The sequence below is a fragment of the Cetorhinus maximus genome, chromosome 10, assembly GCF_964194155.1.
Source record: "Cetorhinus maximus chromosome 10, sCetMax3.hap1.1, whole genome shotgun sequence".
NCBI lineage: Eukaryota > Metazoa > Chordata > Chondrichthyes > Lamniformes > Cetorhinidae > Cetorhinus > Cetorhinus maximus.
This window is the reverse complement of record NC_135888.1, coordinates 11,997,589-12,023,911: the sequence shown is the minus strand read 5'-3', so window position 1 is coordinate 12,023,911 and position 26,323 is coordinate 11,997,589. Positions and strand designations below refer to the sequence as shown.

Sequence of the window (26,323 nt, the reverse complement as noted above, 5' to 3'; positions counted from 1 at the left end):
CCTTACCACTGATGGTGATGGGGGAATTAAAGTTAAGCAAGTGTTTGCAAACCACCACATTTTATATTGTTAATGTTGCTTTGGGTTGGTGCTTTGGTTAGATTTGCGATTAATAAACTAGACTTTTATTTAACTTGCATTCAATTTTGAGAACCACTATTAGAGCCAAAGTGAAGGCGATGTTGGTGCAATAATGGAGTTCTGAACACCTTCAGTATGACTTGTAAACATTTACTGAAAGTAGTATTTGCTTAATGTGCTGGTAACGTCTTCAGACAGAATGCCAGTACTGCACAAATCTTACATGTAACTGATACTGACAAGCTATAAAATAGTATGTCCCATTCCAATGTCAGCTATCCTTTAGACATGTGGCCAGATATTATAATGGATGAATCAATTACTTTAGAAATTAAAACTAACTTGGCCTCCCTGCATAAAGTTAGAAAGTATTTATGTTGGATAACACCAAGAAATATTATTTGATTTGTGAAATATTATTAATTGCTACTGAAAAATATCATCAGAAGTTGAGGTTAATACTATTTCATTAGATATAAAACGTTTAATGCTGGGATTACTTATATAATACAAATTAGAATTTAAAGGAAGAACGTCAATTATTAACTTTCCCATTTTGGTTAAATCTCTGGTTGATAATGAAGGGTGAAATTTTTGAATGTAATGCAAGTTTTGCTTTCAAAAATGGATTCTGATTAAATCAAATGTCAAAAATGTGTGTAACTATTTACTGATTGATTCTTAAGGACCACAGGAAAAGATTATGCTGATCTTTTTCTGTCTGGAATTTTTCTTTTGGACATAGCTTTGCAAATAATTCTGCCATTCAAACCTTTAATGATTCTGCTTAGTTCATGAAATTGAAAATTCCTCTGAAATATATCTTATGAAATTGAACAAAATATTATTCCATAGAATCTTACTGGACAGAGGGAGACCACCTTGTGCCTTTGCTGATTCTTCGAAAGAGCTGAGCAATTTAGTCCCACGCTCCAGCTCTTTCCTCATAATCTAGCAAATTAGTTCTCTTCAAATACATGTCCAATTGCCTTTTGGAAGTCCCATGGGATCAGATTCCATCAAACTTTCAGACAGTGACTTTCAGATCATAGCAACCTCAGTATAAAATAATTTCTTCTCTAGTTCTTTTGCCAATTATTTTAAATTTATCACCACTGGTTACTAACCCACTGGCCAGAGGAAACAGTTTCTTTCTACTTTCTCCATTAAAACCCTTCATAATTCTGAATACCTCTATTGGTTCTCCCCTTTACCTTCTCTGCTCTAGAGAGAACAATACCAGCTTCCCCACTCTCTCCACATAACTGAAATCCCTTATCCCTGATATCATCTTGGCACATCTCCTCTGTACCCATTCTAAGGCCTTGACATCTTCCTAAAATGTGATGCCCAGAATTGTGCACAATAATCCAGCTGAGGCCTAACCAATGATTTGTTAAAGTTGAGCATTACTTTGAATAAAATTATTTAAAATAAAATTACATTTTTCTTGTGAATAATTTCATTAACTTTGGAGAAATATGATATCCTTGGGTCTCTGAAGTTTCCTTTAAATTGCCACAACAATATCAGAAGGGAACTCAGACTGCATTAGTGACGCTTCCTTTTCCTTTGCACCCCTAGCTAAGCTTTAATGCTGCAGATATGACATAAACAACCATCCAGCAATGTGCCAAATTTCTCGGGTATCTCACAATCACAAAAATACTGGCTAAATCTAACCCAATCAAATATCATCTTAACAGCCTTCTCCCGATCATCAGTAAAGTGAGCCATAAGTAGTGCCATTAAACCTATTCACCAATAACCTGGTCATCAACATACAGTTCGGGTTCTACCAGGATCACTCACTTTTAGACCTTATCACAGTCTTGATCCAGACAGGACACAAGAGTTGAATGCTAGGGAAGAGTAGCTATCCTTGACATCAGGACAGCATTCAACAGTGTACGGCACCAAGGAGCCATGGTAAAGCTGCAGCCCAGTACAGTTGAAGGATAAACCTTCCAGTGCTAGAGTCATATCTGACACAAAGGTTGGTTGTGGTTGTCTGGGCCACTTTTTATGGTATCAGGGCATCACTGCAGGAATTATTCAAGGCAGTGTCCTGAGTGAGCCCAAACATCTTCAGCTACTTCACAAGTTCACGAGTGGGACTGTCTGCTGACGATTCCAGTGTTCAGCTCCATTTGCAGCTCCTCCAATAAAGACTCAGACAGTGCTGATCTACAGTAGATCGTGGACTGACAAGTGGCCTTTTCCCACAAGATAAAAGTCCAAGCATTTCCTGCTAACCATCATTGCTACCACCATTGTTGAGTCCACCATTATCAACATCTTGGGATCACCACTGACCAAAAGCTTAACTGAACTAGTTGTATTAACACCATGCCACAAGAGCTGGGCAGATGCAGAGTACCCTGTCAAGCAAAGTCTTACATTTCCATGTGATAATATTACACACGGTAATTTCCAGGCTATAGTTTCTGTCATAAACACCTACAGTAAAATTCATGGTCCAAGGTAGAAAAAGTAGTGACTAGCTGTAAATTAGTTATTAGAGGTTCATTTGGAATAATTAACTGTAACTGTAATTCCCAAGTGTTTAGTAAAAGTTTTTTAAAAAGTAAGTACTTCTCCTAAAGGTCTGCTTGCATCCTGAGATAGGCTACATTATTTGCTTCAATATAATCCATATAAAATAGTAAAATAATAACCCTATAATGCATATGTAGTTTAGAATACCTTTTTGTTGTTCTGTAATCTATTGAACATAATAGTCAATGAATCAATCCACCCTTCCTACAATTGATTTCGGTTAACAATTGATCAATGACCTTTTGTTAAAATGGAGGATATACTTGTTGCAAAACAAAGACTGAATAAACACTCAGTTCAGCAGTAACCAGTTAGTATTGTTGTACAATACTGTTGCTACATACAAAACGTGTTGTTGTTAGAAATATAAAATATGTAGGTAGGAAGTTGTTTGGCACATGGACAGCTCGGTGCTGAATTTGGAAGAATTCAAATATCTACAAAGAAGTTGCATTGAGGGTTTTTATAATTCATTAGAGAACCTGCTCTTTGTGTCACAGTGGTTGTTGGGCTGCAGACACACATTCCATCATAAAACAAGCCAAACGTTTATTCACTCAAGCCAAAATGATTTAGAACCTTTTATTTTGAAATTAGTAATTGGGTAGAAAGAATTGCACAATTAATGAATTATAAGATGAATTTTAAGCAGTTGACTAATTCACCTGTAACTGTTTCATTTGTAAATTGTGGTGAAATTGAATCTTAAAATTACTCATGAAACACCTGACTGTTTAGAGTTCTGATTAGAGCCCCAATGCTAAGAACTATTTATTGGTGAAAAATAGCGTTTGCAACTATATATTTTGCCTGCTCATATATTTGGGTTTGCTTGTTGCTATTTTTGGTTGATGTGTGAATCTTTCTTTCCATATTCCATTCTTCTCTTATTCAAAATGCAAACCTTTATATTTGTGTAAAGATGAGGCTAACAAGAATTCATCCCCAATACAAAAAGCTAGAAGCATAGTTTCAATGGAAAATATCTCAAAACTATCAAAGTAATTGCTAGAATTATTAAGTTGGAAAACTGATAAGTTCTCATGATAGCTTATATGTATGCATTAAATCTTTAGTCTCACTCTAGCTATTATTCACTGTCCTGTAAAGAGATTTTAACACCGTCCCTGACCCATGTTGCATCAACATGTTCCAAGTCCCAGAAATGACAAGACATTGGGCTTGTTGTTTTCAATACTAATTGTAGAGCTTATACTTTTATGTTCCAAGATCAGACCCCCAAATTGTTAGCAAGATCCGGTTTGGGACCAATAACGTTTTGTTTAAATTAGACAAAGTTTGAGTTTCAAGACACTTGCTAAGAGAATAAAACCAAAGGTTTTGAACAAACAAAGGTAAACTTTGCTATACAATGTCAGAAAGATAAAACAATTTACAGTATCTATCTTATATTCTAACATTCAGGGTCAATATGAGGTACATGTGAAGTAACAGACAAACTGTGGTTGAACACACCACACTGCACAATAAATAGCAAATGCGACCAAGACGCATCCCATGGATTTTTCAGTAAACTGAATCAACCAATCTCATTGAAACTCTGTCTCCCTTACGAGGGACTCCAAATTTTTATCTTTCAAAGATCAAGCCTCTGAATTCCCTCAAAACCATTCCATATTGGACTCCCTCAATGACTGCACACCTCCCAGGGTTTCAGTCTCATCTCCCTAACTGCATAGAGCTTTCAAATGACTCCTGGGGTTTCTCCTGAGCCCCAACTACACAGAACAAGCTAATAGCAACACTTTTGCTGCCTGGAGTCTGCTAAGAGCAACATCTTTTCCCCTGCTGCAGAACCTAATCCTAACCCCAGCAAACACAGATGAATTGCAACCCTAGAACTTTTAAAGCCCTGCCCACTTCCATGATGACGTAGCCTTCTTTCAACTTCCTTCCTGCCTAACCACTTCTACCTTTCCACTTCCTTCCCATTTGATTAGCATGTTATCACTTGTGGTAACTTCTTTGGGCTACTATTCACATGAGAGCGAATGTTGAACACGTTGTCTACTGACTATTGAACTCATTGCTGAGCCTGATCCTTTCCACACTTAACCACTCCATATGTGAATTTCCACCAGCAGTCTCTGAATAACATCAAGAACAGTGGCTCTGTCTGACTTCCTGATAAGTAAAGGCCAATGCTTCAACCTGTTTGCGATCAGCAGACTCAGACTGTAACATTCAACTTGGGATATTTGGACTATATGGTTCAGTTAGTACATGGGAATCTTCATGAAACCACTCCACACCCTACAAACTTGCGCCAGCCCTGCCTCTTGGTGGCACACCTCCTGGCTGACTGCAAACATCACCAACCGCAACCTGGTAACTGACTCGAGTGGTGAAGTCCCAGCTTTTAATCTTTCACAGAAAATCTGGACAACACTCAACCACTTTAGGGCGGGCCCAGGAAGATGTGGCCCTTTGCTCCACAAGTGGAACATGAGGAACAGTTCAAATAGTGACTGTGGCCGTCCAAGTCGGACCATCGCCCACATACTGACATTCTGTCCCCAAGAGATCCATTCCTGGTGGCGTCACAACCATTCACACTGCATCACCTGAAGCCATTAAATGCATTGTTAACCTCGACATCAAACTATAGCTGCTTCCGCAGCCATAACAATAAAAAAAAAGTTAGTTGATATATTTTCTGTTCTTAATTCCTTGTGAAGTACTTGATTTGTTGGATTGATATTGAAAACTTCGCATTCAAGGCTTCCAGCCAAATATTCCTTGAAAACCAGTCCATCCTGAAATATTAGAAGAAAAGACCTTGCATTTATGTAGCATGTTTCACAAACTCAGAGCTTTCCAGTGTTCACAATTAACTAATTCTGAGGTGTAATCACTTTGTTTGTAAAGCAAATGTGGCAGCTAATTTGTGGAAAACAAAGTTCCACAGACAGCAGCGAACTAAATGTTCCTTCACTGTTGCTGGATCAAAATCCTGGAACTCCCTCCCTAACAGCACTGTTGGTGTACCTCCATCACAGGAACTGCAGCGGTTCAAGAAGGTAGCTCACCGCCACCTTCTCAAGGCCAATTAGAGATGGGCAATACATGTTGGCCTAGCCAGCAACACCCACATCTGTAAATGAATTTTTTTAAAAAAAACAATTTTGTTGATGTTTGAGGGATAAATGTTGCAGAGGACTTTGAGTCAGGAGGACGTGGATTCAGAGGCCAGAGGGCCAAGCTAACACTAAAATTGGCAGCCCAAATCAAAATGGAGCAATATCTCAATGATGCTGTAAGAGATGCCCATCTGAAATAGGGCTGGGCACACTGGGGCTAGGTAAAGGGACAGGTAGCTGCTGGAAGACGTGGAATGTCACACCGGTGGAGAAGGGGATTTGCTTACTAGGGAAGGCTGGAGTATAGATATATTGGAAAATATGATCAGTGTAAGGAACCCTGCACTTTTCTTTTCAAACATAATAGATCAAAAGCCAGCAAGTTCTTAAATTGCCAATAAAAAATATCTACAGAAGTATTTTTTCAATAATCCAGCTTTTTCTGCTCTTCAGCAGATTGATAGTTCAGGATCTTTTATGTACTGAATTAGTATTCCAAGCAAAGCATAGGCATTTGGGGTCAGCACTCAATATTAGAAGATAAGTTCATGCTTACTGCTTCCATACTTAGTTACTCATCTGTGCTTAACCAAGGCCCATTTCTTCCCCACGGTGAAGCTGGGTAAAGATCAAAAAGAATATAATTCCCAGAATGTTCTTCTACATCTTGTTGTAGCTATATTCAGAGCAGCATTTTGGAAAGGCTTGGAAGCCAATTCCATTTGATATATTCATTTATTTTCTGAATGCATTTGGCTCACTCTTAAAACAACAGTGTAAAAGTGCTATTGTTAATCTTCATCCGACTAAGTTCACATTTCCCCAGTATTTAGAGTATATACTTCACTGTATTTTAATTTGTATTTAAGAAAAATGTACTAAGCATAAAGTATTTGACTGCAAGTTGTCAAAATGATACGGCAGTTCTTTCAGCATATACATTAGATTTGATTTGTACTCAAAATAAATAGTATGGCTGTGATGTTTATGAATTATATTGTGCTGCATGTCACTTTGAAGCAAGTGCTCTTTAATAAACTATAAGGTAGAGTATCTCCTATCTTTCCTTTGCAGCATGTTTAAAACGTTGCACAAATGTGTGTTGGCTTACGGAAAAATATGATTATTTTGATAGGTGAATCATTTTTCAATTCACACTGCTGTTGTCTGATCATCTGTGACTAAATACATTTTACTTCTATGTTAAACTACAAAGTGTGCAGTTTTTGCATAGAGCAACTAAACAAGTGACCTTACTAAAATTCCACCCTTAATGTTTCGGATCCCCATGTGATTTAGATATCTCCAAGATATTCAGCATTTCTCGAACTGTTGCTTTTGCCGCATGGACAGTCTTGACTTGTCTCTTCAGCAACACGGACTTGCTGCATCTCAAAGCTATTCTGTCTGCAGTTCCATTTTATCCTTTACCTCAACTGTTACTTCAACAAAAAACACTTTTTCTCTCTTTCATATGTTAAGGATTGCAAACTTCACTAACTCTTGAATGCCAATTTCCTTCTGATCTTCCTCCCTATACCTTTTTCTAATCTCACGTCTGCCAAGTTTTCACTATCCCCTTTGACCTTCCACTTTCTGACCCTGAACGATCAGTCCTCAGTAAAGGCCAGTTTTCCCCACCTCCATGAATTTTGAGCTAGGAATGACACTGAGCTCTTCTTCCATCACTTTTGACTTCATGGCCACTCCTTTGGCCAGTAGTCTCCCACTTCACATCAGACCCTTTCTCCCATCTCTAGAATCTTGTTCCACTTGGGCCCCCTCTCTCTGGCTTCTTGCCATCACTGGATCTTTTCATTTGGACTTAATAGCATGACATTAGCTGTCTCAATTTCTTTGCCCCTTCACACAATTGAACCTAATTCCCTCTGAACTTGGAGTATTTTGCTGTCTCTGGCCCAATCCTAATATCATCATTAAACCTGCTGAAAGGGATAACAATGCTGTTTGACAAACCAATCTCTACCAAGCAGAGGCTGAGTGCCACATCTGTCACCTCCTCTTACCTCCCCCTGGACCCATGATTCCATTACTGAACATCAAGCCATCATTTCTAAGACTATCACAACCCCATCTCCTCTGGATACCTTCCCTTTGTGGCCTCCAAACTTAAAGTCCTCTAACCTCTCAGTGCTCGCTTCTACCTCCTTCCCAAGATCCACAAACAGGACTGCCCTATTAGACTCATCGTTTCAGCTAGTTCTTGCCCCACAGAACTGACTTCTTTCTATCTCAGTTTTTTGACCAGTCCCTTCCCACATACATCCATGACTCTTCTGATGCTCTCACCACTTTAACAGTTTCCTGACCTTAACCATCTCCTTTTCACCATGGGCATCCAATCCCTCTACACCTCTAGCCTCCACCATGATGGCCTGAGGGGTCTCTGTTTGTTTCTTGAGTGGAGGTCAAACTAGTCCACATCCATCACCAACCTCTTCTGTCAGGCTGAACTTATTCATACATTTAACAGCTTCTGCTTTGATTCCATTAACTTTCTTCTAATAAAAGATGTTGCAACGGGTACCTGTTTGTGTCCCAGCTACACCTGCCTATTTGTGGGACATGGGGAACATTCTTTGTTCTGATGCTACATGGGTGCTCTACCTCACAATCTGGTACACTGATGACAGTATCAGTGCTATTTCCTGCTATCATCTCCTATTTGAGAAAATTTAAAAACTTTGTTTTCAATTTCTACCCTCCTTCATCTTTGCATAGTCCATCTCTGATTTTTCTTTTGTCATGACCATGGGTCGTAGGCCTGAAATACTTTCAGACGTGTTGAACTTTCAAGTAAGACATGCGTTTTTTAAAAATAGGGCATACAAGCAAAAGCTGGCTGAGACTGTAAAGTAACCGCTTGCTGGAAAATTCCTATGTGGATTATACTTGACTAACTAGTCCAGAGAACAGAATGTTGCACCTAAAAAGGTGGCATGGCCTACTTCAGACAGAGACACTTCAAAGGAAAAGATGCAATGCAACAACTGAACTGTAATGTTCTGTGGTTGCGAAGATAATGAAGGTTGACTACCATCTCAGCAGAAACCATCTCCTGTGAGTTAATGCCCAGACTCTGGACATGATGTGAGTTGAAAAGAAAGCAGATCTGGGCAAAAGACATGTTTGTTTTTTCCCTTCCAGGAATACACAAAAAAAGGGGTTAAAAAGCCAACTGCAACCCTAGTTCTGTGTACTAGTTTTGGTGTTCCAGGCCTGATGTGCGAGGATGTGCTGTGAAGGTCACAGCTGAAGAACATCAACTAGGCATCCCTGCGCTTTCAGGTTAAAAAAAAAATCTCTCTCTGATTACTTGAAGCAAGTCACAAGTCAGAAAAGCCGCAGTCGAAAAGGAAACAGGACAACTCTTTTCAGCTAACCTGCAGAACCAAGAATCTCCAAACCAATTGCTCAACTGCCAAAGTCGGCTGTACCGGAATCATTCAACTTAACGGCCACATCGTTTCATCATCTACTCTTCACGGACCAGTCAAAGACTGATTTGTGTATCTTTTTAACTTTTATTTCTGGACTCAGTTCTCATTTCTAATCTGTGTGTATGTGTGTTGCATTTTTATTATTTTTTCTCGTGTTTTAGTAACTAATAAACTCACTCTTTATTTAACTCGAAGGCATGGTTAAATTGGTTCCTTTTAAAATATAAATACATTTGGACCGGGAAAAGTATCCACTAGGGTAGGGATCCTTTTTAAATTTAACCTTGTTGCGATCAACCTCAAACAAGGATTTCCCTCCACAGTGGTTGACGGGGCCTTAATTGTGTCAGTTCTATTTCCTGCACTTTTGCCACCCCTTTCCCTCACTGCCAAAATCACAATAGGGTTCCCCTTGTCCTCACCATCCATCCCACCAGCCTCCACATTTAATGTATTATCTTCTGCCATTTTTGGCAACTAGAATGTGAAACACCACCAAATGCATCTCTCTTCCCATTTCAGCATTTCAAAGGGACTGTTCCCTCTGTGCATTGGGATGCTAAATGCAGATTGGGTGACCACTTTGAAGAACACCTCCATCTAATCCGCAAGTGGGATCCTGAAGTCCCAGTTGCCTGTCATTTTAATTCTCCATCCTGCTCTCACTCTGACCTCTCTGTCCTGAGGGTCCTATGATCCTTCCAGTGAACCTCAATATTGAGAAATGGCACTTTACAAATCCTAGGCCTGAATTTTTCCCACGTCGGGCGGGCTCGGGGGGGGGTGGGCGGGGGCAGTTGTGCAGCCGCCCGCGTACAGCTCTGCACTGCCATTTTACATGGGTGGGCCAATTAAGGCCCACCCAGCATAATACACGAGTGGAGCGCTACCTGTGCGTGCGGGGGGGAGAAGGGAGAGTCAGGTCTAGCGCTCTTTCGCGCATGCACGAGAAAGAGCACTTCAATCTCCCTGAGGCACTGAGCTGCCTCAGGGAGATTGAAGCGCTTTTGAAAAAAATAAATGTAATAAAAATTTAATGAAACGTCCCCTCATGTGACTGTCACATGAGATGGGAAATGTTTTTATTTTTCAGAAAAACTTTTTACTTATTTCGTAAAAGCTTCAGGCAACCTCACCCGCTCTTGGATGAGGTTTCCTAAAAATGTAAAGGCTGCTTGGCCTTTTTGCCTGCCCGCCAACCATAAGGTTGGACAGGCAGTGTAAACTTGAAATTAATTACTTTGTTAATGGCCTTAATAGGCCTGTCAATTATTGGTGGGCATGAAGCCGCTTCTGGCACACGCCCGCCGAACGAAACATTGCGAGACAGTGCGATGACGCCGGGACGCACACCTGACGTCATCGCGTGTCATTTTAAGCGCCAATGTGTTGGGCCCGCCCCAGCACACCGACCGTAAAATCCTGGCCCTAAACTCAACATTGAGCTCAACAATTTCAGAACATAGCCTCTGCTCTTTATTTGGCAGAAGTTGTTGGTGATAATTCTAATATTCCCAACTATGCCTCTTCTACACTCAGCTTTTGTTTCTTTGCTTGCCCCTTTTATTAATTAATCTCTCCTGCCTTCCACTCTATCACAGAGCTTCCTTTATGTTCTTGTACCCCTGCATCTATAGTTGCTTAAAAGATTTTTCAGTTCTGATGAAAGATTATCAACTGAACTCTGTTTCTCTCTTCACAGATGCTGCCTAAGCTGCTGAATATTTACAGCATTTTTTGTTTTCATTTCAGTTTTCTAGAATGTGCAGTATTTTGCTTTTGTAAACAGGTAACCTGCTCAGTGCATTGACTAGATCAGTGATTTGTATTCCTGCTTGTCAGGAGGCTTATTATGGCCCTGTTAAGTACCAGTTGTTGCACAAATAGATGGTCAGAATTGTTGATCTGCTTCTTAGAAATTTTGAATTAAATGAATTATTTGTGTGTGATAAATTCCCTGAATCTTTCAGAGGCAGCAGAGGTCCAATAACTGTATTGTAAAATTCATTTGTTACTATGCCAGTGTTTTTTTAAATGCTGTCAGAGTGGGCTATTTATGCTGGATAGGAGTGATCCTTAAGCTGAAGTCAGCTACAACTGTCACCAAACTTTGTGCCACAGAAGTGCCTCAATTTATGAAACAATAACAGTAGGTACAACAATCTAGCTGTATCTGTGTTTAGTTTGTGTACAGATTTAATGTTTTTCCATGATAAAGCACACAAAGTAAATGATGTATAGTGCAATAATCAAACTCATTAGCCTACTTACATAGTGCTTTCGATTCACTGCTATACTCCTGAGGATGTTGTTAACAGCTATACAGAGAGATTTTTAATTTCTTGTTCCTTGTGTGTGACGATGATTTTTCCCCCTAATTTTAACCAATAGTTTAAATTAATTTGCCACTACACCATATGAATTTCTAATATTGCATAATAGCCATAAGATTTTTCATTGTGCAATTTTTCCAATAACTGTCAAACAATTTGTAGGCATTTTAAGTGATTAATCCTTTGTTTTCATAATGAAATTTAAAACATTATATTCTAGATATTTTTATATTGCTAACAAGTGGAATGGAATGAATCAGCTTATTTGGAGCAAGAATATATGATCATGTTTCAACAGCATCACGTTGTATATTCATGTTAGACATTTTACAGATTGCAAAAACTAGGCCACTTGTTTAGCTGCAAAGATTTTTGGAATGAAGGGAGGATCAGCCAGATGATGTAGTAAGTTGGTACATGTCCTTTCACCTCTTGGATTTGGGTTTGAATTTCACCCAGATTTTAATGCGAGTGAAGCTCTCATCCTGGAGGCAGTTAAAGCTAAGATTTGTAAGGGGGTGCAGAATAGTGATTGTTTTATCCTACATGTAACTTACCCTGTATCTGAGTGTGGAGTTCTTGATAAAATGTGTAAGAGCCAAAAATGCAAAGATTTTTTATTTTCTTTGAGCGCTCAAATCCTTTGCTTTGATGAGCCAAAATTCACACGAGGTTTCAGCTATTGGTGGCACTTGTAATTATTTTGAGAATAAATCTAACCCCCTTCAGACCTCATCGACACACTGAGGAGTCATTGGCACTGAGTTTTACTAGAGAGATGTGTTTTCTTTAATGTTTTTTAACTCACTCTAACTGCATCTACCTGACGATGCAGGAGATTGCCTGGATAAGGCAATAGTTAGGAATATGCAAACACTTACCAAGCCAAGGTGACTTTGCTGGTTCAGACAAGGTTGCAGGATGGAAGACAGATGTATTTCCAAGGATTTTTTGTATGGCGATAGGACTGGTTCCAGAAGACCAGCAGGCCGCCCAAAGCTCTGCTTCAAGGATGCTTGCAATTGTGACATAAGAACATAAGAACTAAGAGCAGGAGTAGGCAATTCAGCCCCTCGAGCCTGCCCCGCCATTCAATACAATCATGGTTGATCTCATTTCAGCCTCAACTCCAATTTCCCGCTCTCTCCCCATCACCTTTCAACCCATTACTAATTAAAAATCTGTCTATCTCCTCCTTAAATTTAATCAGCGTCCCGGCATCCACTGCACTCTGAGGTAGAGAATTCCACAGATTCACGATCCTTTGAGAAAAGTAATTCCTCTTCATCTCTGATTTAAAACTACCACCCCTTAGCCTAAAACTATGGCCTCCCGTCCTAGACTGCCCCACAAGGGGGAACATCCACTCCAGGTCTACTTTATCTATCTCCTTTAGCATCTTATATACCTCAATTAGATCTCCTCTCATCCTTCTAAACTCCAGCGAGTATACGCCTAAACTGCTCAATCTCTCCTCATAAGACAAGCCCCGCATCTCTGGAATCAATCTAGTGAACCTCATCTGAACCGCCTCCAATGCAACTACATCCTCCCTCAAGTAAGGGGACCAAAACTGTGCACAGTACTCGAGGTGCGGTCTCACCAATGCCTTGTACAGTTGCAACAACACTTCCCTATTTTTATACCCTATTCCTTTAGCAATAAATGCCAAAATTCCATTTGCCTTCCTTATTACCTGCTGTACCTACATACTAGCTTTCAGCAATTCATGCACGAGGACACCCGGATCCCTCTGCACTGAAGCATTCTGAAGTTTCTCTCCATTTAAATAATAAGTCGCCTTTTTATTCTTCCGACCAAAATGGATAACCTCACACTTATCCCCATTAAACTCCATCTACCAGATTTTGGCCCATTCACCTAACCTGTCCATATCCATTTGTAAATTTCTTATTTCTTCATTGCAACTTACTTTCCCACCTATTTTGGTGTCATCTGCAAATTTAGCTATAGTACCTTCTATCCCTGAATCCAAGTCATTAATATAGATTGTAAATAGTTGGGGCCCTAGGACCGAACCCTGTGACACCCCACTAGTTACAGCTTGCCTTCCAGAAAAAAACCCATTTATCCCGACTTTCTGCTTTCTTTTGGTTAGCCAATCCTCTATCCAAGCTAATATATTACCCCTAACTCTGTGTGATCTTATCTTGTGTATTAACCTTTTGTGCGGCACCTTATCAAAGGCCTTCTGGAAGTCCAGATATACTAGATCTACAGGATCCCCATTATCCACTTTGCTTGTCACATCTTCAAAGAACTCTAGCAAATTAGTCAAACACGATTTAGAACCATAGAAAAGTTACAGCACAGAAGGAGGCCATTCGGCCCATCTTGTCCATGCCAGCCTGAGGACACCCAGGTGCTCTTTCTAATCCCACCTTCCTGCACCCAGCCCATAGCCCTGCAGCTTACAGCACTTAAGGTACAGATCCAGGTACTACAGTTTATAGTTTCTGCCTCTACTACCAACTTGGGCAGCGAATTCCAGACACCCACTACCCTCTGCGTAAAAACAGTTCTTCCTCATGTCCCCCCTACACCTTCTGCCACTTATCTTGAATCTATGTCCCCTGGTTCTAGAATTTTCCACCAAGGGAAACAATTTTATCCTGTCCACTCTATCTATTCCCCTCATAATTTTGTACACCTCAATCAAGTCACCTCTCAGCCTTCTTTGTTCTAAGGAAAATAACCCCAACCTATCCAATCTCTCCTCGTAGCTACACTTTTTTAACCCTGGCAACATTCTTGTAAACCTCCCCTGCACTCTCTCCAGAGCTATTACGTCCTTCCTGTAATGTGGTGACCAGAATTGGACACGATACTCCAGTTGTGGCCTCACCAGTGTTATATACAATTCCAACATTATATCCTTACTTTTATATTCTATACCTCTGCCAATGAAGGAGAGCATTCCATATGCCTTCTTTACAACCTTGTCTTCTTGAACTGCTGCCTTCAGGGACCTGTGTACTTGTACGCCAAGATCCCTCACTTCATCTACCCCTCTTAGTATATTCCCATTTATTGTGTAATCCCTGTAACTGTTTGACCTCCGTAAATGTATGACCTCAAACTTCTCAATGTTAAAATCCATCTGCCACTTTACCGCCTACTCCACCAACCCATCTATATCATTTTGGATATTATGGCTATCCTCTACACTATCCACTACTCGGCCAATCTTTGTGTCATCTGCAAATGTCCCAATCGTGCCCCCCACGTTCACATCCAAATCATTAATATATAACACAAACAGCAAGGGTCCCAACACCGAGCCCTGTGGAATACCACTTGAGACAACTTTCCATTCGCAAGGGCATCCATCGACCATTACCCTTTGTTTCCTGTTACAAAGCCAACCTTTTATCCAGTTTGCCACATTACCCTGAATCCCATGGGCTTTTACTTTCCTGACCAATCTGCCATGTGGGACCTTGTCAAATGCCTTGCTAAAATCCATGTACACAACATCCACTGAACTACCTTCATCAACCCTTCTTGTCACTTCCTTAAGGAATTCAATCAAATTTGTGAGGCAAGACCTTCCTTTAACAAATCCATGCTGACCATCCCTGACTAGTCCATGCCTTTCCTCATAAAACCATGCTGACTCTGATGGATTGCATTTTGACTTTCTAAATTCCCCATTACCACTTCCTTAATAATGGATTCCATCAATTTCCCAACGACAGACGTTAAACTAACTGGTCTGTCGTTTCCTACTTTCTGCCTCCCCCCCCCCCCTCCTTTTTGAATAAGGACGTTATATTAGCATTTTTCCAATCCACTGGAACCTTTCCAGCATCCAGGGAATTTTGGAATATTATAGCCAATGCATCTACTATTTCCGCTGCCACTTCCTTTAAGACCCTGGGACGTAGGCCATCAGGTCCTGGGGACTTGTCACCCATTAATCCCAATAGTTTGCTCAGTACTTTTCCTCCAGTGATGGTGGTTGTTCTAAGTTCCTCCTTCGCTATACCCTCTGCACTACCTGTTACTATTGGGGTGGTACTAGTGTCCTCCACCGTGAAAACTGAGGCAAAATATTGAAAAACATCAAGGCCCTAAATATTGATTTTCACACCTGGGAGACGCTAGCCAATGACAGAGGGAAATAGTGACAACCTGTGGGCTAGCATTTGCCACCATGATGATCAGTGGCTACACAGCTTGACAACAGGCACCAACACTAAAAACAAAACCCACACTGACACCTGACAGCCACCTCATGCAGGATGCTTGTGACAAAACCTGCCTCTCACGGATTGGTATCTTCAGCCATCAGCAAAAGTGCATCATAAGGAACTATCTCATCCCAACGGATTTGCTGCATGTCCATTATCTTACATAGATGGAAGGATGCTGATGAACCTCACATAAAGAAAAATGGTTGTGATGGTCAGAAGTCAACCATTGCAACCCCAGAACACTATAACTCCAGGAATTCCCCAGCGAAGCATCTCTGCCAAGTCATCTTAAACTGGTCCATCAATGATTTTTTTTCTTGTTAATAACATCAAAAGTGAGGCAGTTTGCTGATAATTCCAGTGGCCAATTTTCTTCACAACCCCAATTGTGAAGCAGGTCATACCAGTCCAAGCAACACAACACCACTTTCTGGTTTGCAATCTGGCTTAAATGACCCCTCAAATCATCTCCACAATCTACTAGGCTCACACCTGGAGATCATGGAATATTCACCACTCACCTGGGAGGATGCAGCCCCAATAACACCCAAGAAGATAGATATTATCCAGAACACAGTAGCCTACCCCTGCCACCAGGTTCATTATCCACAACCTCCATCGCCAGCGGAATGTGGTGCAGTATGTATGATCTACAGGGTGCAAAGCAACAACTCACCATGGTTACTTACACAGTACCGCCCTCCCAAGTGAGCTCAATCACTAAGAGGGACAAGAGTGGCAATGTAATTGGAACACTACCACCTTCCAATTTCCCCTTGCCTTCAAAGACACACACCACTATGAACTGGATATATGTCACTTCAATACTGCTGACTCAGTATCCTTCCTATGCCTTCCAATATCCTTTCTACCGCCATTGTGGGAGCACCATTACAACTACCAGCACCAAAGCACAAGGAATACAGTGACTTAGAGAAGGTCCACCACCTAACCTGCTACTGCACTCTTGCCAGAATCACCCAAATTCTAAAAACAAATCACCAATTTAGGGCAGCATTGAATCTACACTGTTAGTAACTTGCAGTATGTCCTTGGTGCAAGGGAATTATAGGGCTATCAGTTAAATAAAAGAAACAGCAACTTTTAATTTTGTATTTTTTAACTAGAAATGAACTTAACCGTGGCATTTCACAAAGCTCTGATGAAAATTCCAGTTTATTTGTAGCAGGGAAGGGAATCAAATGTCACCCCATACAATTTTGGGTATGTTTTTTAAATAATTTGTTCTGAGCATTCAATATATCTTTATAAAATATGTTTACCTTTTAATGCCCCTGCCCCAGCTTTCGTATTTGTCAGAAAGGTTTGACCTAAATGCTTGTTTCAAAAGGCATTGCAAATCTCCCGATACACAGCTGTGACAATGTACCTCGCCTACCACCTCAGAAGAATGTCCTTCAAAATACAGTACTCTGTAATAGTGCCATTTTTCCTTCCCACTCACTACAATCCTAATGCTGCCTCAGAGCAAAATTGGTGCACTAGTGATAAATTTATCTGTGGGTTTTTTTCTGCTCTTCTGTGTAGTTGATTAAAACTTCTGAAATTCATTTCTCTTAAGACCCACAAGTAGCATTGCAGAGGTCAGAACTTGAACTAGGCTGCAGCAGTGAAAATACAATTTTTGAACCAAGGTAGGACATTTCAGAAAAGACCTTTAAGGACAAGTAGATTTTTTTTTAAATTGAATGTTCAGTGACTAAGGTTCATACCTAATTCGGATGATTGTTCTCAGCATTATGCTTTTTAGAACTTTAAACATCCTTGAGCAGAAAAATTCCCATGACATTGCTGATAACAAAAATACCAAGTATAGTAATTTATTAAAGAGTGCCTTTCTATTGCAGCTTCATTGATATCTGCACTCCTCCTCCACATGCAGCTGTGGCACTGTGGGGAGGTGCCAAGTGAAGGCCAGGTAATTCCCCACAGGGAGGGAGAGAAAACTGTAGGGAGAGTTGACCAGTATTTTTTTGCGTCTTTTATGCATCTTAACATGGGAAGTATTGGGGCCAAGTCATCCACTCCCATAGCTCTGGATGCCCTATGGAATACAGAAAACAACCTAAAAGAAGGAATCTCACCCTTAAACTCACACTTTAAGCCACACAATTGGGTATTTAGTAGAGGCAGCATTGTCAGAGCTCAGGAAATTAGTTATGCATGTCTTCCCAGCTGGGGTATGGTTTGGGGCACAAGAGGAACAAAAAAGTGAAAATAGTTTCATAGTGGTAGCCTTAGCTCTGTGCTACCTTGGAGTGAGAAAATCAATGTCAAAATCCCACTCCATGCATTTGAGAGTAGAACCTAGACTGATACTTCAGTGCAGTACTAAGGTGCAGCACTTTAGGAAGAGCCAGCTTCCGGATAACACATCGAACCAAGGTCCTGCCTACCCTCTTTGACAGATGTAAAAAGAATCCCATGGTGTTTTGAAATAAAGTAGGGAGTCCTCCCTACTTTGTCCTGGCCAACATTTATCCTTCAATCAACATGGTTAAAACAGAATAACTAGTTGTTATTGCATTGCAGTTTATGGGACCTTTGCTTAAAGTGACTGCTGCATCTTCTTATACCTGAAATTCTAAGTTTGTGTCTAATGAAGTGATACTTTCCTTGTTCTCCAATTTTCATGGAAAACATTTGATTATAGAGCTGAGAAAAAAAGGCTGTTTTCAGAATTCATTTACAAATTCATATTATAGCTATTGAAAAAATTGCTTCCTTAAAAAAAAAAATGAGGGTGGCAGTAATATTCATCCAAGTACTGTCTCATGAATCTTTTCAAGGCTTAAGCCTCTAATATTGAAGTGTTATTGTGAAAGCTTGTCTTGCAGTTTTGGCATTCGGGCAAGGAAGTGAGAGATATTGCAACCATGTATTTCAGTAATACCGGTTTCCTTATGCCCTAATGGCATACAAGGCTATTTTTGAAAGACTACTATTATTAATGCGCCTTAAGCGATGTAGACATTGTATATTTTGCACTCTAGTTGTAACCTAATTTTCCTCAGAGATATTTTTCACCTGATAGGATAACGGCAAATCCTTAATATTTTTGTAGAAAACTGTGCAAATGAGAACCTCGAAGGCTTGTGATTGACAAATGGAGTTCCTTGTTATTGAATGAAAATGTGTGTGATTTGAAGAGCTGTGCTGTTGCCTTGTTTTCTATTTACCAGAATTACCCTTTTTCCTTCCATTTATTTCTCTTTTCCTGTCTTTAAATAGTTTTAATTTTACACTTGCTGCTTGTATTTCCTTTTTACCTTTCGACGAGGAGCTGGGACCACTGGTCAACCTGGTCAACCTTCTTCTCTCAACCAGGCCACCACAAAAATACTTAACTGGTCACTTATTATTTGCAACTCTTGTGCAAATTATGTGACAGCTGTGTTTGACTATATGACAAGCTTGATTGCATCAGAAACTGCTGTGTGAAATAATGCAGTTATATATAGCACGTGATTTGGTAGAATACTTATCAATTATCTTTTCTCATTTTCTCCTAATTTCTTTTCCTTTTCTCCTTTGCTGACAACACTCGTATTAAGTCTTTGTTCCGCAGGTTCTCAGAACCCTTTTCGATGTTGTCTTAAATATGCACTCTCTATGTGTAAACCTAGACAGCGGCTGGTAGCAGGCTAATTAATGATGGGGAACATTAGAGCTGTTGGCTCAATACCGCAGCATGATGTGCATTACTAACTAAACAATCAGAATTATTAAATTTGTTTGAATTCAAGCTATGGTAAATCTGTGTTAAAATAATAAGTTTTCTATGTACGTGTCTGGTCACAGTTACCAAAATGCATTTATAAAATTTTTCTTCTTAGATTCTCCAATTGAGAGACCAGGCCGGAGACGCAGCATGCCTGGGAGTGCTCCAGAGGACAACCCTGCAGTGGAACCACCCACTTCTACGCCCTTTCGTGTGACGGTAAAATTACTTAAAATTTAGTAGCTAAGTTGAGGCTCATTGAATTTATATCACTCAATTTAATTTACTTGGTCCTGACTCACTTATATGAGGCCTAGACCATTTTAACTCCTGGTCTTAAACTAAATCTGTCAGGTCCAACTCCTGCTTGAGTCAATCATCAATGATGCCAGCTTGGTGGGTAGGATTCAAAAGAGTGCAGCTAGGGACCCACAGAAACAGTTTCCAGCAGTGGGTAAGCGATGGGAGGGTCGGGGGGGGGTGGGGTAGAGGAGAGCTGGGCAATAAGCAGCCACATTGGTGAAGAGGGGCCTAAGGCTTTAGTTTTAGTAATTACTTGTGGGTTCAGAACATTCCTGCTGTCCACTAGAAAAGCATTTATTAAAAAAACTTTACTTTTCTACCCTCTTCTGGCCTGCTGCTCCTTCACATCTGGCCCTTTTGGCAAGAATCACACCTGGTGCCAAAGAAAGCTGCCAAGGCTTAAAATATAGTCAGGATTGCTGTTGTCAGACCCCAACTTTTGAATTTGAATTTCACTGAGGCCCTGTCTTGCTTGGTGTGAGATCAGGTAAGAAGGTCGCTACAGGGATTTTAACCTTCATGCCCCATTCTCATCAGGTGCAAGGGCTTAAACTTAAGCTTTGTTCTTCCTCCTTTAATTCTTACCCTATTACTGTCTGACATCCCTTCCATTTCTGTAAATGCCTTGGGATGTTTACTGCATCATATATCTGCAAGTTTCTGTTGTTACCTGTAAGTATGGAATAGCTGATGGATCCAGGCTGTCTGATGCCATTTTCCATTTTCTAAATAGGTTGTACATGAATAGCACTTTTTAATGATGGTTTAGTAAAGTAAGCGTAGAAAGTGAATAAAGTTGAAAACCCAAGAGTGGTGTGATATTTGTGTATAAAAGGTTGTTTTGTTCTCCAAAGAAAAACTTAGCATTTAGAATATCAAATTCAACTCAACCTGATTGAAACATAATTTTATATGATCCATTCACAACAGTGCAGAGTTATAAATTGACATTTACATTTGCAATGTGACCCATTATGAAATCTACATTTTATATGAGTCATTGTACAAAGCTGCTGTGTTCCAGAAGTGAATTTCTGAGATTCAGTAAGGGAGTTATTGACCAAATCCAAAAAATACAGGTCTGAAAAAAGTAAGAAATTTTAATTGTTTCAATGTATTCATCATAAGCACAAACACACTTGCTATGATGAAGTAACATCCTGGTAAGTGTGCCATAAGAGTAAAATAGCAAAACTGAGTTTAGAATGTCAGCCAGTCAGCATAAATATTTTGAGAATTGTGTTCTGAATAAGTGCTTGCATATGACATTAGCATTAAGAGCTTCAATAGACTTCTACTGGAAATGATGAATTTATTGCATTTGTCTCAGATCAGACAAATCAATAAAGATCAGTTTACATAAAACCCTTATTGATTGTGCTACCTTAGAACTTAATGACATAACCAACTCTCAAAATATAAATCACAAAAAGTATCCATATCAGAACTGGAAATAAACTGGTTTATGTGGCTGCAAGTTTCATGCTTAGTCCATTGCTAGTAAATTCTGTTTTATTAAAGTACTTGGGTGATTTTTACACTTTAACAAAAGTCAGTTATGATGGGCATTAGAAGTGTTTTAATTCTGATCATTTGACATTAAAAAATACTTCAAGCAAATGTACTTAGACAATGAAAGAAGGTGCATGTCAAACATGTAGAACATCCTATGTGTAGATAATCTCAGTGTATGCACAACTGGCAAACCTCTTGTGCTGAAAACCAGTAGGATCCATACAAAGGCAAAATACTATGAATGCTGGAAATCCGATGTGAAAACAGAAAATGCTGGAAATAGTCAGCAGGCCTGCAGTATCTGTGGAGAGAGAAACAGTTTCACAAGTGTTGGCAGACCTGCTGAGTCTTTCCAGCGTTTTCTGTTTCATTTGAGATCCATACATATTTTGATGTATCCCTGGACAAATGCTGGTTTCTATAAAATATGAGACAAGTTATTGTTTTGCAGTATCATCAAAACGATAATTGAATTCAGAACAGGCAGGCTGAGTTGAACTCAGATCTTTTAAATGTTTATTGCTTTTCGAAGTACCCTTGAACTGATATGTGTCTTTATGATGCACATTGCTGATCATGCAGACCCTTAAATTACATGCTGCTCTAAAGTAAGCCTCCGTAAAGCTGAGAGAGAAATCAAATGGCTATTCTAACATTTGGGTGCAAATGGCAGTGTGATAAGATGCTTGCAGGCTTTTAGTTTACAGCACCTTATTCAATGGTTGAATTAAATGTGTTGTTATACAAACATACGAATTAGGAGTGGGAGTAGGCCACTCGGCCCCTCGAGCCTGCTCTGCCATTCAATAAGATCATGGCTGATCTGAATGTAACCTCAACCCCACATTCCTGCCTACCCCACATAACCTTTCACCCCCTTGTTAATCAAGAATCTATCTAGCTCTGCCTTAAAAATATTCAAAGACTCTGCTTCCACCGCCTTTTGAGGAAGAGAATCCCAAAGACACTCAACCCTCTGAGAGAAAATATTTCTCTTCATCTCTGTCTTAAATGTTGTTATGTCGGTGCATCTTGTTGAATTGACCTAGACGACTGCCATGTGCAAACTCTGTGGGGAGAAAGTAGCTCTAAATGTAAAGAATTCTGTTTAATTATCCTTAAAAAAAAACGCAGCTCCTCTGTGTTACTAATAACAGTGAAGCAGATATCTGTACACAGGAATGATGTCAACCAAATTATCTTCTTGGACCTTATCTGATCTATAATATTGATGGCAGGGAAATTTGTCTGTTGAAGGCACTTTGTCCAGTCTCCCTATAGTACTTACTGAAATAAAAAGGAGACATTAGTTGATAATAACTATTTGCTCATTGGAAACGACTAATACGTTCACTGGATGGCATTGCTTTTGATTCTATTCAACAACCTGTGTTGCTGAGGTATGGATGGCTTTATGGATGCACTTGGAATATTTAGAAAGGTAACTGCAGCAAATAATTTGTTAAACTTTACAGCACAATTATTGGAAAACTGATGCATTAACTTATCGACCTAATCACTCTAGCAGTGATATATATTTGGAACATATGCGTTGGTCTTGTATGGATAAACTAGCCATATCTGGGGTTTAAGGTGTCCCAGGAGCACTAATTGATATTAGCTCTAAATTCAAACCTGATGTGACGAAAAAGGACAATATCAATAAACTTACAAATCCATTGCAATAAAGTCAAATGTAAGGTGATACATTTTGTAAGAAGAACAAGCAGGCCAAATTCTGCTTGAAATATGAGTCTAAATGGGGAAGAGGAGCAAAAGGATCTAGGGTGCAGACGCACAAATCAATATAAGTAGCAATGCAGATTAATAAGGCCATGAAGAAAGCAAGCCATGCACTGGAGGTCATTTCTAGAGAATTGGAAAGCAAATAAGTTATGTTGAACTTGTATCAAAATCTTATTGGACCACACAGTTCTGGTTTCCTTTTTATTAAAAAGGATATAGAGGTACTGGAGAGGGAGCAAAAAAAAATTTACAAAGTTGATACCAAAATTGGGAGAATATATTTATCAGCAAAAGATTGAATAGGCTGAGCTCTTCCTTTTTGAAAAGAGGATGTGGTGGTGATCTGATAGATGATGAAAGGCTTTGATAAGGTAGAGAAGATGTTTCTACATATGAGGGAGATCATAACTAGGGCCTATACATATAAGATACTCAACAATAACTCCAGGAAATTCAGGAGAAACATCTTTACCCAAAGAATGATACAAACGTGGAACTCTTTGCCACATGGGTAGCTGAGGCAAACAGCATAAATGCATTTAAGGGGCAGCTGGATAAACACATGAGAGAGAACAGAAGAGAAGGATATTTAGATAGGGTTAGATGAAGAAGGATAAGAGTAGACTCTTGTAGAGTATAGATCAGTTGGGCTGATAAAAGTTAAATGAGGAAAGATGTGAGGAGCTTTGAGTGGAATATAAGCATGGACTAGTTGGGCCGAAAGCTCATTTCTGTGTGATTCTAAGTAATATTGTTGGTTAAGGCCAGGAATATAACATACCTGTACATGGGCAATGCAGTTGCAAGTTTCAGGATATGGCCTGTTTATGTGCTGGAGCTGTCAATCTACGCAATTATAGTTACCTATGTATTTATAGATTGGCAGAAGTGTGTTAAATAAAACTACTACATTTTGGTTGGCCAGGTAGCACTTCCTCTTGTGCTGAGCATTTCAGATTATCCTGAAACTTGCAACTGCGTTGCCCATGTACAGCCATCAATAATACTTAGAATTACACAGAAACGAGCCTTTCGACCCCATTAGTCCATGCTTCTACTCCACTCGAATCCCCTCACATCTTTCCTCATTTAACTTTTATCAGCATAATTCTCTATTTCCCTCTCTCTCAAATGTATACCTAGCATCCCCTTAAATGCATCTTACCATTCAACAACACACTGTGGTAGCAAGTACCACAATCTCACCACTCTCTGGGTAAAGAGGTTTCTTCTGAATTCCCTGTTTGACTTCATGGAACTATCTTATATTGATGGCTTCCAGTTTTGCTCTGCCCCTTAAGTGGGAACACTCTCTCTGCGTCGTCTCTATCAAAACCTTTTGTAATTTTAAAGACCTCTATTAGATTACCCCTCTGTCTTTTTTTAAGTAAAAGACACCCTGCTTGTTCAATCTTTCCTGTTGAAAGTAACCTCATAGTTATGGTACCTTTTTTGCACTCTCTCCTCTGCCTCTATGGGCAGGTTTTTCCGGTTGGCGAGTGGGGGCAGGGCCCGTTCGATAACGCGCAAAATGATGTGGGGATACATCGAGCGTGCGTCCCGATGTCACCCCACATCATTTAGATTTTCAGTTCTGCAAGCATGCAGCCAAATCAGCTGCCTGACCGCTGAACTGTCAATAAGGCTATTAGATAAAGAATTAAGATGATTGATGGACCTGCCTGTCCAACCCTAAGGTTGGCGGGCAGGCCGGGAGCCCAGAAAAAACATGAAACCTCATCCATGGGCGGGATGAGGGTATTTAAATTTTATTAAATGTTTAAATAAAAGTTATGGACATGTCCCAACTCATGTGACAGTGTCACATGAGGGGACATGGCAGGGAAATCTTTTAATCACCTTTATTGAAAGTTTTAAATAGGAGCCGATCTCTCTGAGGCAGCACTTTGCCTCAGGGAGATCTGTGCACTCTTACGCGCGCACACATGAAAGAGTGCTCTCCCAGCTGAGGGAATCTCCCCCTGCCTGTACAGGGAGTGCATAGCGCTTCCTGGCAGACGTCACGCTGGGTGGGCCTTAATTGGCCCGTCTACGTAAAATGGCAGCGCGCCCCCAATTAGGGGCGCCAATCGGAAGCTCGGCCACCCATGCCCACTTCAGCACTCCTCTTCCCCCCCCCCCCCCAAATGGGGGGAAAATGTTGCCCTATATCCTTTCTATAATATACCGACCAGAGCACACCATACTCCTTGTGTTGTCCAACCAAGGTTTGATACAATTTTAGCAAAACCTCTCTACTTTTCAATTCTGTTCCTCTAGAAATAAACCCTAGTGCTTGGTTTGCTTTTGTTATGGCATTATTGACCTGCGTTGCAACTTTGTGATTTGTGTGTTTGTAATCCCAGATCCTTTTGCCCCCATCCCATTTAGATTCCTAATTTCTAAGTAATATGTGACCTCATTTTTCTTACCAATATGTAATACCCCTCACTTACTCATGTTGAAATTAATTTCAAATTATGTGCCCATTTTGCAAGTTTGTTAACATTTTCCTATAATTTGTTGAAGTGCTTCTCAGTATTGACTATTCCACTCCTCACCTCCAAATTTGGTTTTGTGCAGAAATTTAGAGATTGTAATTTTGATTCCAAAATCTAAATTGTTAATATAAATTGTGAACAACAGTGGTCCCAGTACTGATCCTTATGGAACCCAACTTCTGCCCCTCTGAGTAGCTTTACCCTTTACCTCAATAATCTGCTTTCTGTCTTGTAGCTATCTAGCTATCCATTGTGTTACTTATTTCCAGTTTCTGCATGCTCCGACCTTATTCATTTGTCTATTATGTGGTGCCTAGTTGAAGGCCTTTTGGAAACCTAGATTTTTACATCAACTACATTACCCTTGTCAACTCTGCGTTAACTCTTCAAAGAATTCAATCAGGTTGGTCAAGCAAGACTTTCCCTCTTAAAATCTATGCTGACTATTGATTATTATGGCCAGAATTTTACATTTGGCTTGCGGGCCCGCGTCCGACACGCCGGAAGGTAAAATGACACGCGATGACGTTGGGCTTGCGTCCCGACTTCATTGCAAACTCGCGCGATATTTTGTTCGGTGGGCGCGAGCCAGAGTCGGCTGCGTGCCCGCCAATAATTGAAAGGCCCTTTAAGGCCATTAACAAGGTAATTAAATTGAATTTTATGCTGCCCGTCCAACCTTACAGTTGGCGGGTAGGCGGAAAGGCTAAGCGGCCTTTACATTTTTTAGGAAACCTCAGCCACAAGCGGGATGAGGTTTCCTA

General features: G+C 40.1%; 1 protein-coding gene across 3 annotated transcripts in view; it reads left to right on the top strand.

Annotated features, from left to right (window-relative positions):
- LOC144685445 (disabled homolog 2-interacting protein-like) overlaps window positions 1–26,323 on the top strand; it is a 794,163-nt gene that overhangs the window by 450,545 nt on the left and 317,295 nt on the right. For all 3 annotated transcript variants that reach the window (XM_078549951.1, XM_078549953.1, XM_078549952.1), the window contains one exon: window positions 19,610–19,713. In XM_078549951.1, coding sequence (XP_078406077.1) covers window positions 19,610–19,713 — 104 coding nt within the window. The remainder of the gene's footprint in view (window positions 1–19,609; window positions 19,714–26,323) is intronic.